We start from the raw sequence: 11,945 nt of genomic DNA on the forward strand, positions 1-11,945 counted from the left end.
AGATTTATTGTTATTGTATTATTCTACTGCTCATGCCACTAGATTGGTATTGTTACTTATTTAACAAGATATATATATATTATTTGATACTATTAATTCATTATATTATTATTAAACATGTGATATAGAATACCTGAATAGTATGGATACACTCTTATATGATTTTATTATATTGACATGATTTTGATAATCTTTAATGATATTTTAATTTGATGTTTTATATGATTTATGTACTGATTGATTACGGATACGATAATTACTTTATAGATTTGTCACTTGTACTTGTTTATTATTGTAATGACTTTCATATTGTAGTATTTTACTGTTTATATTCTAATACTACTGTGTGTGAATTATGAATTTTACTATTTCTACACTAATTCAATGATCATATAAATATATCTGCTATGATTTGACTATTGTTATGTATATTGCTCCTTTATCATGTTTTGAATTCAGTTGTAAGTTTTGGTGACTTACTGAACTTTTTAAGTTCATTATACATAATTAAATGATTTTAGACCAGGGTAGATGAACATGGGTATAAGACTGGTCATGATTCTTGAGGATATATTTCTTTTTATTTTCTTTTGTACGCATGACAGAATAATTATGATATAATTGTATAGCTCATAAGTATTTTATATAATTTTTTAAAATAAATATAAATGTATACATTAATGTTTTGAATTACGAAATCTATTTTGTTATTTATTACTTATATATAATATTAGATAGCTTTGGTTGCTATTTTTTAAAAGATAAATAAATAATTCTTTCAATTTAGATTCTCAGGCATCACAATTGCCCACCAATTACAGTTCCTCTTATCAATATCACCCACCGATTATGATCATACCAACCAAATGAACATGTCAACACTGGTTCTTCCAACTCCCATCATGTATGTAGTGTACTCTATAAGATGTATATTTACTATAACGGTGAGGCCTTCCCCCAAAGAATGGGCCTCATTTGTAATTGACTGCAAACACTAATGGATTCATATCACAATTTCCCACCAATTACAGTTCCTCTTATCAATATCACCAATCGATTATGATCATACCAACCAAATGAACATGTCAACACTGGTTCTTCCAACTCCCATCATGTATGTAGTGTACTCTATAAGATGTATATTTACTATAACGGTGAGGCCTTCCCCCAAAGAATGGGCCTCATTTGTAATTGACTGCAAACACTAATGGATTCATTTCAACTAGGTAAGACCTCATGATTTTTTTTCCTTTTTAGGGATTTCTATGTATAAACTCTGGTGTCTCATATGAATGTTACACCCCTCTCTTTTTTCTTTTTATGTGCTGGATCTTCGTTCAAAGCTAAGATGCTAAACTTTATATTTCTCTACCACCGCAAATATTCTAGGATGTAACACCTATAGTTAAAGTAAGCATGAATTAATACAATGTAACATATATGAATTATGAAGGATATCTTTCATATTGGTAATAGGAGTCTTGAGATGATTTAGCTGTTAATAGATGATAATATTGCTTTATTACTCTTCTCATAAGAAGGGAGAATAGTTGATTGGGAAGTTGAGATCATATGTCATTAGTTGATGGACATCATGTCACGCCCTAAGATTTAAATTTAAAGAATTATCTAATTTATCTTCCAAATAATCTACTAGAGGTTATAAAATCACATCAATATAAATTAATTAATATATCCAACAAAAGCAATTAAATATCATACTCATTGCAATAGGTCACTATATTTATTTTCCAAAATTATATTTATAATAATCAAGAGATTACTAACAATCAATGATCTATCAATATCTCTTGACTATAAAAGAATAAAACTATAAAAAATATAACAAAAAAATAAAATTAAACTTGAAAATCTCAATCCACCTCACTCCATAAAATCCTAACCCCTTTCCTGACCTGGAATCAATAAAATCACATAATGTGCTTAAACAGCCTAATAGAAATCTAAAACTTACTAAATCTTTTAATACAAGAAGTAATAAATCAATATGCACATTCATCTAAATCATTAGAATCAATAGTTTTCTATAACATCAATGATCATTCATCACTGGTATAATTTAATATGATCAATAATAATTGTGAGGACTTAAATATATCAATAATCAATAAATCAGTACAATAAATTATGAACATACATGTGTCAATATCATCAGCCTTGCACATATTATCAATTATATATTATATAAAATCAGTACATATATAAAAATAATACATGTAATCATTCTTCTGCTATATATGCACATACATTACGAATTTATCTATCAATATTATCAATATATGTATGTGTAAGCATATGATTTAACAAGGCAAGACATCTAATTTTAATGTGATATTTTTATTCTTTCATTTATTTTTATCATTATCATTATCATTAAATTATTATTATTATTATCATAGTTTTCATCTAATAAATTATTAAGAGTCATCACCCTCTGTAATAGCTCAAACTCTTAATTATTAAGATATTATCCGTTTTGGCCTAATTAAGGGCCTCATAGTTTTGTTTTGTTGGTGTAACTTATTAGTAGGTCATCAATCCCATAATTACTTTGGGATGATCATACTAAACTATAGAGTTTCTTAAATAAAATTTTAACAATTGCACTAAAGGCATTTCAATTTTTAAGAATTTAGCTTCTTTTACTTAAGGGGTTTCACAATCTATCTCACTTAAGTAACTAATGCTCTCGTCAGAATCATTATCTCAGAATCATCTACCAGTCAGATAGGATTATAGATATGGCCCCTACAAGTTCAAAAGGTGGCTCATGTTATGTAGCACTTTATCCAATACAAGATTCAAGAGGTAACTTCATGGCTTAACACTTTATCTTGTATGGTACTTAGTTCTTATCTTCCCGCTGGTGTATTGCTCTCATACTATTTGTAACAACTCAAACTCTTAACTATCGAGATATTGTCCACTTTGGCCTAAGGGCCTCATAGTTTTGCCCTATTGGTGTAACTTACCAGTATGTCATCCATCCTAGAATTACTCTAGGATGAGCACGCCTAATTGTGAATTTCTTAAATAAAATTCCAACAATTATACCAAAAGACGTCTCGATGTTTAAGAGTTTAGCTTCTTTACTTAAGGTATTTCACACTCTCTGCTTGTCAGCATAATTACCCATCAATTATAGGCAACAATCAGGATAATACCACAAACAATCTTTGAAGGAAAGCTCATCGACCTATCCTCCTACACATGGTATTATATTTTACAGTCAATCCACATTAATTATAATATTCATAGCCATCCTTCTTTTTATATGTTATATCAATTATATCAACATCTCTTTAATATATGGAATACAACATAAAATGCTTAAATATATAAAATATATGAAAATAATATATTAGTCTATACCTTCATAAAAACATAATTTCCATTTTAACTAGTAAAATTCAATAATATTATAATCAAAATATTTATAAGATTCATATCTAACGTATATGAAAAGTTACACAATAAAAATATAATAAATTAGGAGAAAATATATTTTTATCGATTAAAAAGATATTAAATTCATCAAATTCAAAATAATTAAAAATTAGAGTACGGTTCAGAGTACTTATAATGATCAGAAGACTTTTATTATTAAAATAACATACAAAAAATGATGACTTTTTCTCTCTTCCCTCTCTCCCTTTCCCCCTCTTCTTCAAGGGCAAGCCATCGATCTGAAATGGGGGAGGTGGTGGGGTGCTTTAGGAGTGCATAGTATATATATATATATATATATATATTCTTACTTGAAATTGACTAGTGCAAATTAACGAATTTAACTAACTAATTATGTAAGTAAAATTAACTCATTAATATATCCCGATTAATTCTTACAAGTGGCTCATGGCCCGTCTATTTTACCCTCTCTCTTCCAAGTTTAGTCCCACAATGTTTGTATACAACTTGGGTTTGTTGTATAAAATTAGAAAATGTTTGCATACAAAAATAGATATCAAATATATAGTGAAGTAATAACAAAATAAACATCAAATAATATTTTTACTCATCAAAACATAAGATTGAGCTCCCGAATTGTAACTTTAAGGAATGTTAGATTGAGCTCCCGAATTGTAACTTTAAGGAATGTTAAAGGTAGAGGGACATCTAGCAATCTAACTCAATCCTTTTATTTACAGGATAAGTGAAAGGATGAGTGGGAATGTTGTTGTAAAACAACAATAATTATCTGACTTTAGTCGATGGGGTTGGTCAACAATAGTTGTCTATGTTGGTTTACAATGAATGATAGTGTTGGTTGATGATGGTCATCATCATAACTAGTGTTTGATAGTGTAAACAATGAACATCGAAGTTGACCTAAAGAATTCAAGAGCTCTTCCTATCAATATGTGTTGACCCAATATTAAAAAAAAAATGGTCTAACTATTTGTGTGTGAATGAGTCACTCTCATTATTTTTATTATAAGAAGCAGTAAGAAAGCCGTCTCAAATGAAATCTTAGTTTTTGCTCATGATTTGGGATGACTTTCTTATTGCTTCTTAAGTTGCTTTATAGTACAAAAGTTTTAATTTTTGTATTATAAAGTTGTTTTAAGAAGCAGTAAGAAAGTAGCCCTAAATAAAGCCTTAATTTAATAAAAAAATTTAGTGACACACTAACCTTCAAATAAATCTTGATCTGATATATTCAACTTAAGCCAAATTCAATTGTTTTAAATGGATAACAAAAGAAATAAAATAAGTGGATTTCATATTAATAAATTTAATATTTCTTGGATAACAAAAGAAATATAACAGAGAAATAAAATAAGTGGATTTTAAAGATTTTATATTTTTTTATGTGTTTTTGATCAAATTTGTAATTCTGTTAGGGAAAAATGTGAATAATTTTGTATTGACAAAACTTTCACCGCTTAACTTTTTGTATGTTATAGAGATCATGATTATGAGCATTTTGAGTATTTATTTGAAATTTTTTACTGTGTGATTTTGAAAATATAATAATTTTTATCTACCTAAAAATTTATTTTAACATCTAAAAATAATAGTGTAGTATAATAAAAATTTTAAAATATTTTTTTTTAAATAATTCATGATATTTTGATAATTTTCTAAAAATGTGTATTTTTACCTAATAGGATTCTTTGTTGTCTATTGTTATGACATTTTAAGTATTTTTTAAATTAAGCTAAATTATGCATTATTTATTATAATGCATTGAAAATGAATATGAAAATATGATTGAGATTATTATTATAGTATTGTGATAATAATATATGTGTAAAAGACAAGTAAAGACTAGATAACCCATTTGTTGGTGACTGATTAAGTTGCATATAACCATAGGCCGATGAAATTTTCTTTAAATATTATAGTTTGGTGTTATCCTCTACTAATTCACGTTATACACTGATTGTGGGTTATAAAGAGATCATTATTATGTCGATGAACAAAGAGTGATGACTCTATTTACTGAGCTAATAGTTTACTAATACTTATATTAACACTAAACAATACCATGATAGCCATCATTTCTTACTTGTTTAGTGTGACAATTGAATGTATATTTTTGAGACATTATTTTTATTATTGTATAGATTTATTATTTCTGCACAAATTTACTGTTATTACATTATTCTAATGCTCATGCCACTAAATTATTAATGTTACTGATATATATATTAATACTATTTGATACTACTTATTCATTATACTGATATTATTCATGTGATATACTAAGATGTGATATAAAAATCATGGATATCATGTGTACATTCATATATTATTTTATTACATTGATTTGATTTCGATAATCTTTATCGATATTTTGATTTGATGTTTTATATGATTTTTATACTGATTGATATTACAAATATGTTGATTGCTTTATAAATTTGACATTAGTACTAGTTTATTGCTTTATTAGCTTCCATAATGTAATGTTTCACTGCTTCTAGATTCTTCTACTATTTCATGTGAATTTTACTATTTTTGCACTAATTTAATGATCATATGAATGTGATTATTATAATTTAACTATTGACATGTATATTATTCCTTTATCTTACTTTAAATTTAGTTATAGGTTTTGGTGGCCTGTTGAGCTTTTTAAGCTTATTATATATGATTAAATAATTTTAGGTCAAGATAGGTGGATAGAGGTGTGAGGTTAGTCAGGATTCTTCAGGTTTTATTTCTTTTAATTATTTTTTTGTACTCAGAATATAGCAGTTATGATATGATTGTGTATATCCTGAATATTGTATATGATTTTTGAGATTAAATATAGATATATACATTGATATTTTAAATTATAGAATCTATTTTATTGTTTATTATTAATATATGATATTAGCTCTGATTGTTATTTTTTTAAAAGAAAAATAAATAATTCTTTTAATTTAGACTCAAAGACACCATAATTAATATCAGAGCATAGTTATTAGAAAAATTAAATTATAACTAGAGCTGCAGGACTTGATTGAGTTGGGTAGATATGATAGATTAAGATACATTAGTTTGCATACATAATTAAATGACATGTGATAGAATGAATTGCATGACTGTATGATTTTTTAAATGTTTTGATTTGATTTGAGTTTGGAGTGTATATAGTTTCTTTAATTTAATTTTATACTTGAATCCTTAAGGGAAATGTTGGGGACGACATTTTCTTAAGATAGGTAAATTGTAATAACCCGTATTTTGACTTTGCTAATTTGTTTAAAGGAAAAATAAATAATTATTTCAATTTAGATTTTAAGACATCAAAATTGATATCAGAGCATAGTTGTTGGAAGAAATAAATTATAACTAGAGATGTAGGACTTGATTGAGAGTTGGGTAGATATGGTAGATTAAGATGCATTAGTTTGCATGCATAATTAAATGACATGTGATAGAATGAATTGCATGACTGTACAATTTTTTATGAGTTTTCATTTGATTTGAATTTGGATCGTACGAATTTGCTTTAATTTAAGTTTATGCTCGAATCCTTAAGGGAAATGTTGGGGATGATATTTTCTTAAGATATGTAAATTGTAATAACATGTAGTTTGACTTTGTTAATTTTTTTGAAGTCATTATAACTCCAAATTACAAACTATTTTTGTCATAGTATTTTGATTGTGGTATTTTACATACATGAATTTTTTCATAAAATTTGGGCACTAGTGAAAATTCTTAAAAATTTAGTATATATCGATATAAATGAGGATTTCGAGACTGTCATATATCTATTTTGCAAATCAATGTCATCAATATTTTTTAAATAAAATGATTTATTTTATGAATATTTTTTGTAATTTTTTAATTTTTAAAAAAATAATTATTTGAATTTTATACTAAAGATTTAATTAAATTTAATATCATATTAATATTTTATTATTATTTATTATAAAATATCATAAAACACTATTTTTATCATATTGCCTAAGCATTCAACTATCATAGTGAAGAAAAGGAATGTGAGAGAGAAATGAGAGAAATGTTAGGAGAGAGAAAAAAGAAATCAAGATTTAGATGTTGCAGAGTGATTTCTGTTAGTCGGGTTAGTTGGCAAATTTACTCGTCTCATTATAAAGAACCTTTACCCTAGTTTTGATTTTAAAGATTTTTTGTTTTTTGTATTTTTCTGATCAAATTTATATTTCTGTTACAAAAATATGTATAATTTTGTATTGACAAAACTTTCAACGCTTAAATTTTTTAGTATTTATTTGAGATTTTTTACTGAATTATTTTAAAAATACAATAATTTTTGTCTACCTAGAAATTTATTTTAATATTTAAAAATAATATGAGTTGTACAATAATAGTCTTAAAAAATTGTTTTAAATAATTTCTAGTATTTTGGTAATTTTCTTAAAATGTGCATTTTGTATAATATGATTCTTTGTTGTCAACTTTTTGACATTTTGAGTATTTTCTAAATTAAACTCAATTATTTATTATTTACTACAATGCATTAAAAATGAATGTGGATATATGATTGAGATTATTGTTATAGTACTGTGATAATAATATATATGTAAAAGAGAAGTAAATACTAGTTGATATATTAGTTGGAAACTGATTGACATAGACAAGATGGTGGACCAACAAATTTTTTTTTAAATATTGTGGTTTAGTGTTATCCTCTACTAATTCTCGTGATACACTAATTAGGAGTTCTAAGAATACCATTACTGTGCCAATGGATAAAGAGTGACAATTATATTTATTTAGCTAACAATTTACTAATACTGATATTAACACAGAAAAATACTATGAAAGTCAAGACTTTTTACTTGTTTAGCGTGACTTCTGAAATGCATATTTTTTAGGCATTGTTCTTATTATTATACAGAGTTATTGTTACTACACAGATTTATTATTATATTATTATTCTACTACTCCTACTACTTTATTTTTACTGTTACTGATATAGATACTGATATTATTTGATATTAGTAATTTACTGTACTTGTATTAACCATGCGATATACTGATCACATGATATAGAATATTTGGATAACATGTGTACATTCCTATATGATTTTATTACATTGATTTGATTTCATTAATATTTATCGATATTTTGATTTGATGCTTTATATCATTTTTATACTGATTAGTATTACAGATACGTCGATTGATTTATAGATTTGACACTCGTACTGGTTTACCGCTTTACTAGCTTTCATAATGTAATATTTTACTGCTTCTAGATTCTTCTACTATTTCATATAAATTTTACTATTTCTATATTGATTCAATGATCATATGAATGTAACTACTATGATTTGACTATTTTCAAGCATATTACTTTTTTTACCTTGCTTTGAATTTAGTTGTAGGTTTTGGTGACCTATTGAACCTTGTAAGCTCATTATATGTGGTTAAACAATTTCAGGTTAGGGAAAGCGAACAGCGGTGTGAGGCTGGTGAAGATTCTTCAAGTTATATTTTTTTTAGTTATTATTTTGTACTTAGAACATATTAGTTGTGATATGATTGTGTAGATCTTGAGTATTATATATCATTTTTGAGATTGGATATATATACATACACATTAATATTTTAAATTATAGAATATGTTTTGTTATTTATTACTAATAGATGATATTAGATATTTCTGATTGTTATTTATTTAAAAAATAAATGAATAATTTTTCTAATTTAGATTCCGAAAAATCACAATAATTTCTCCTAGTCATGAGAACCAAATTTTAATGATAAATTTGCTATGATGATAACGAGTTTACATCAATCATAAATGCATTATTACTTAGCCATTTAATTATGATAGATTTGAAACACTAACATATCATTGATAAATTTAAATAAAAAAAAGATTTTGTTTAAAAAATTAAAAATAATTAAGAAATACTTTAAAATTTTAAATTTATTTTGGAATTAATATAATATATGAATAATTTATATTATATTTATCTCAAAATAAATTTAGAAAAAATTAAAGCCATCAATCTTATATTCTAATATAGTTTTTTTTTTATGACGAGGAACTGTACGCTGCCACGCCCGGGCTTTGCCGAGCACGCTTGGTGGTCCATAAACTCTGACCGACCTACCGGGCCACCCACGCCTGCAGTACCCGCAGCCGGTGCTTAGGAGCCCCACTTAAGGGCGACAGCCGCTCGAGGGAATCGAACTCGGGATGGGGGTTCCCAACCGAGCACGGCCATCAACCAAGCTAAGCCGCAGTGGGTAATATAGTATTTTCCCTCTAAATCTAATTTACCTTGAAAATTGGTCCCATTGATTATGAGGTTTTGACGGTTACTGTCTTTTTCTTCTTTCCATTCTCCTTTTTTTGGGTCCATCAGCTATCTTAAAGGCGCAACCCTATGTCTCCTTTCCACCTTCAACCTCTCTCCTATGGCCTCCGCCAAAGCACAGAGAGAGAAACAGAGAGAATAACTAGGAGTAATCGGAAAGGATAGAGAAACTTTTTTGCCTTTGTTTCCTTTTCTGAATGTGAGAAAGATTCTTGTTCGTGCTTGTTTATTTCAGAGTAAGACAGAACCAGAGAGAGATTCTCGTCTTTCTTCTTCTTCTTCTTCTTCTTCTTTTCAGTTATTTTTTCATGGCAAAAGGGAGCAACACGTTCAGGTTATCTGACCTGATGCCATATTCGTGGTTCTATAAGCTTAAGAACATGCGAAGCAGAGGAAACAGAGTACAGAAAGCTAATAATTCCAAAGACAAAAGCCAAATCTCAAGAACAGAACCTCCCAAATCTCCTAAAATTCAAGATTTTTCCACAAATAGATTCTCTCACTACATTACAAGCGAAGAAAGAGCAGCAGAGCCGCTTTCCCGTTCTCCTACTCACCCAAAAAAATCAAAGAAAAAACCAAAGAAGAAGCTGTTGAGCTCCCCTGTTTTAAACTCACAGCCATCCCATGAAACTCCCCTACACAGCCTCGATGACCGCTTCGATGCCAAATTCTTCACCTCTTCATCAGATATTTTCGTTACAGAGCCCAATCATCCTCTTCCTCCTCCTATATTGACGAAGCGCCGCCTGATCAATGGAAGAAAACAGAGTCCGAAACAGGGGAGCAGGTCTCCCTCTGCAACTCAACAGATAAAGCTGAGGATAAAGTCACCAAAGCTTGTGCAGAAGAGACTGGTGAAGAGGAAGGGATTGACAGACAGTTTCGTAGTGGTGAAATATTCTTCGGATCCGAAGGGAGATTTCAGAGAATCAATGGTGGACATGATTGTTGAGAACAATCTATTTTCATTGAAGGAGTTGGAGGAATTGCTTTCTTGCTATCTGTTACTGAATTCAAGTGAGTATCATGATCTGATTGTTGAGGTTTTTGAGAAAATCTGGTCTGATATCACGGAGATTATCGTGTAATTTAAGTGCAAGGATTGTTGATGTAGTGTTCTATGCAAGGTAGTAACTTGAATTATTTTTATATTTTTATATGATCCTTCTTTCTTAATAAAATTATCAAGCTTTGATCTTTTTCAATGACAAAGATGACGCTGAGCTGCTCGACAAATAATAGTTCAAAGGGCGCTCATATCTCTGTCCTCTTGCATGGTGTTGATCAAAGATTGAACCCAGCTTCAGAAGCGTATAGTCCTCTCTCTCTCTTCAGTCTCTCTCTCTCTCTCTTCAGTCTCTCTCTCTCTCTCTCTCTCTCTCTCTCCAGAAACATATATAATTCTATTTCGGTTTTTTGCCCTTTTGGATTAGTTGTAGTCTAGATGTTGTGGTGTCATTTTGTATGTATTCTATCTAGCTTTTGTGTGTTTTTGGGGAGAGATTATTCTACGTGGACGCCGAATGCAGTTTTACAATCGGATATCAATTAGAATGAGTCACGTTAGTCATACCGAGCTGTGGTACATACACTCGGTACCATGGTATGGAGCGGTACCGAGCCGCGGGCTTAGGTTTAAGAACGGGTTCTGCTTCCACACAGAATAATTTTTCATTTTTGGGTGATTTCATGTCGCAGCTTATATTGATTTAAGGTCGTCTCTTTAGGGTTATTGTAATTTTTTATAAAGTTATATTGACTTGGTAATAGCTTAATAAAAAGCTCATTCAATAATAATTTAGGCTTCATTTGATAAGCTTTTTTATTGTTTCTTAAAATAGCTTTTAAGTATAAAAAAATTAATTTTTATACTAAAAAACTATTTTAAGAAGCAGTAAGAAAGCCGTCTCAAACGAAACATAAGTCGTATAATAACATGTTATATGTTTCATATAATTATTTCTCTTTTTTGAGCTTAAGAACACTATGAAAGTTTAAACCTGATTATGTTATGTTAAACAAATAGTTAGATGATATGATTTAAGTGTAATTAAGCTGCTATTAGTTATTTAAAATTTTAAATAACAAAATAAGGTTTAATAACTTAAATCAATTTGATGAGATTTGAATTTTTGGCATTTTAAATTTATTTAATTTGATTTAATT

The 11,945-nt window shown here is 28.1% G+C and overlaps 1 protein-coding gene across 1 annotated transcript; it reads left to right on the forward strand.

Moving 5' to 3' along the window:
• The first annotated feature begins 9,836 nt into the window (after positions 1-9,836).
• On the forward strand, positions 9,837-10,984 carry LOC110094085 (transcription repressor OFP3-like). Its single transcript, XM_028695054.1, has one exon. It carries the CDS (start codon positions 10,085-10,087, stop codon positions 10,865-10,867), a length of 783 nt encoding a protein of 260 aa, XP_028550887.1. The 5' UTR covers positions 9,837-10,084; the 3' UTR covers positions 10,868-10,984.
• The last annotated feature ends 961 nt before the right edge of the window (positions 10,985-11,945 follow it).

This window comes from Dendrobium catenatum, unplaced genomic scaffold (assembly GCF_001605985.2).
Source record: "Dendrobium catenatum unplaced genomic scaffold, ASM160598v2 fragScaff_scaffold_621, whole genome shotgun sequence".
In the NCBI taxonomy this organism is placed as follows: Eukaryota; Viridiplantae; Streptophyta; class Magnoliopsida; order Asparagales; family Orchidaceae; genus Dendrobium; species Dendrobium catenatum.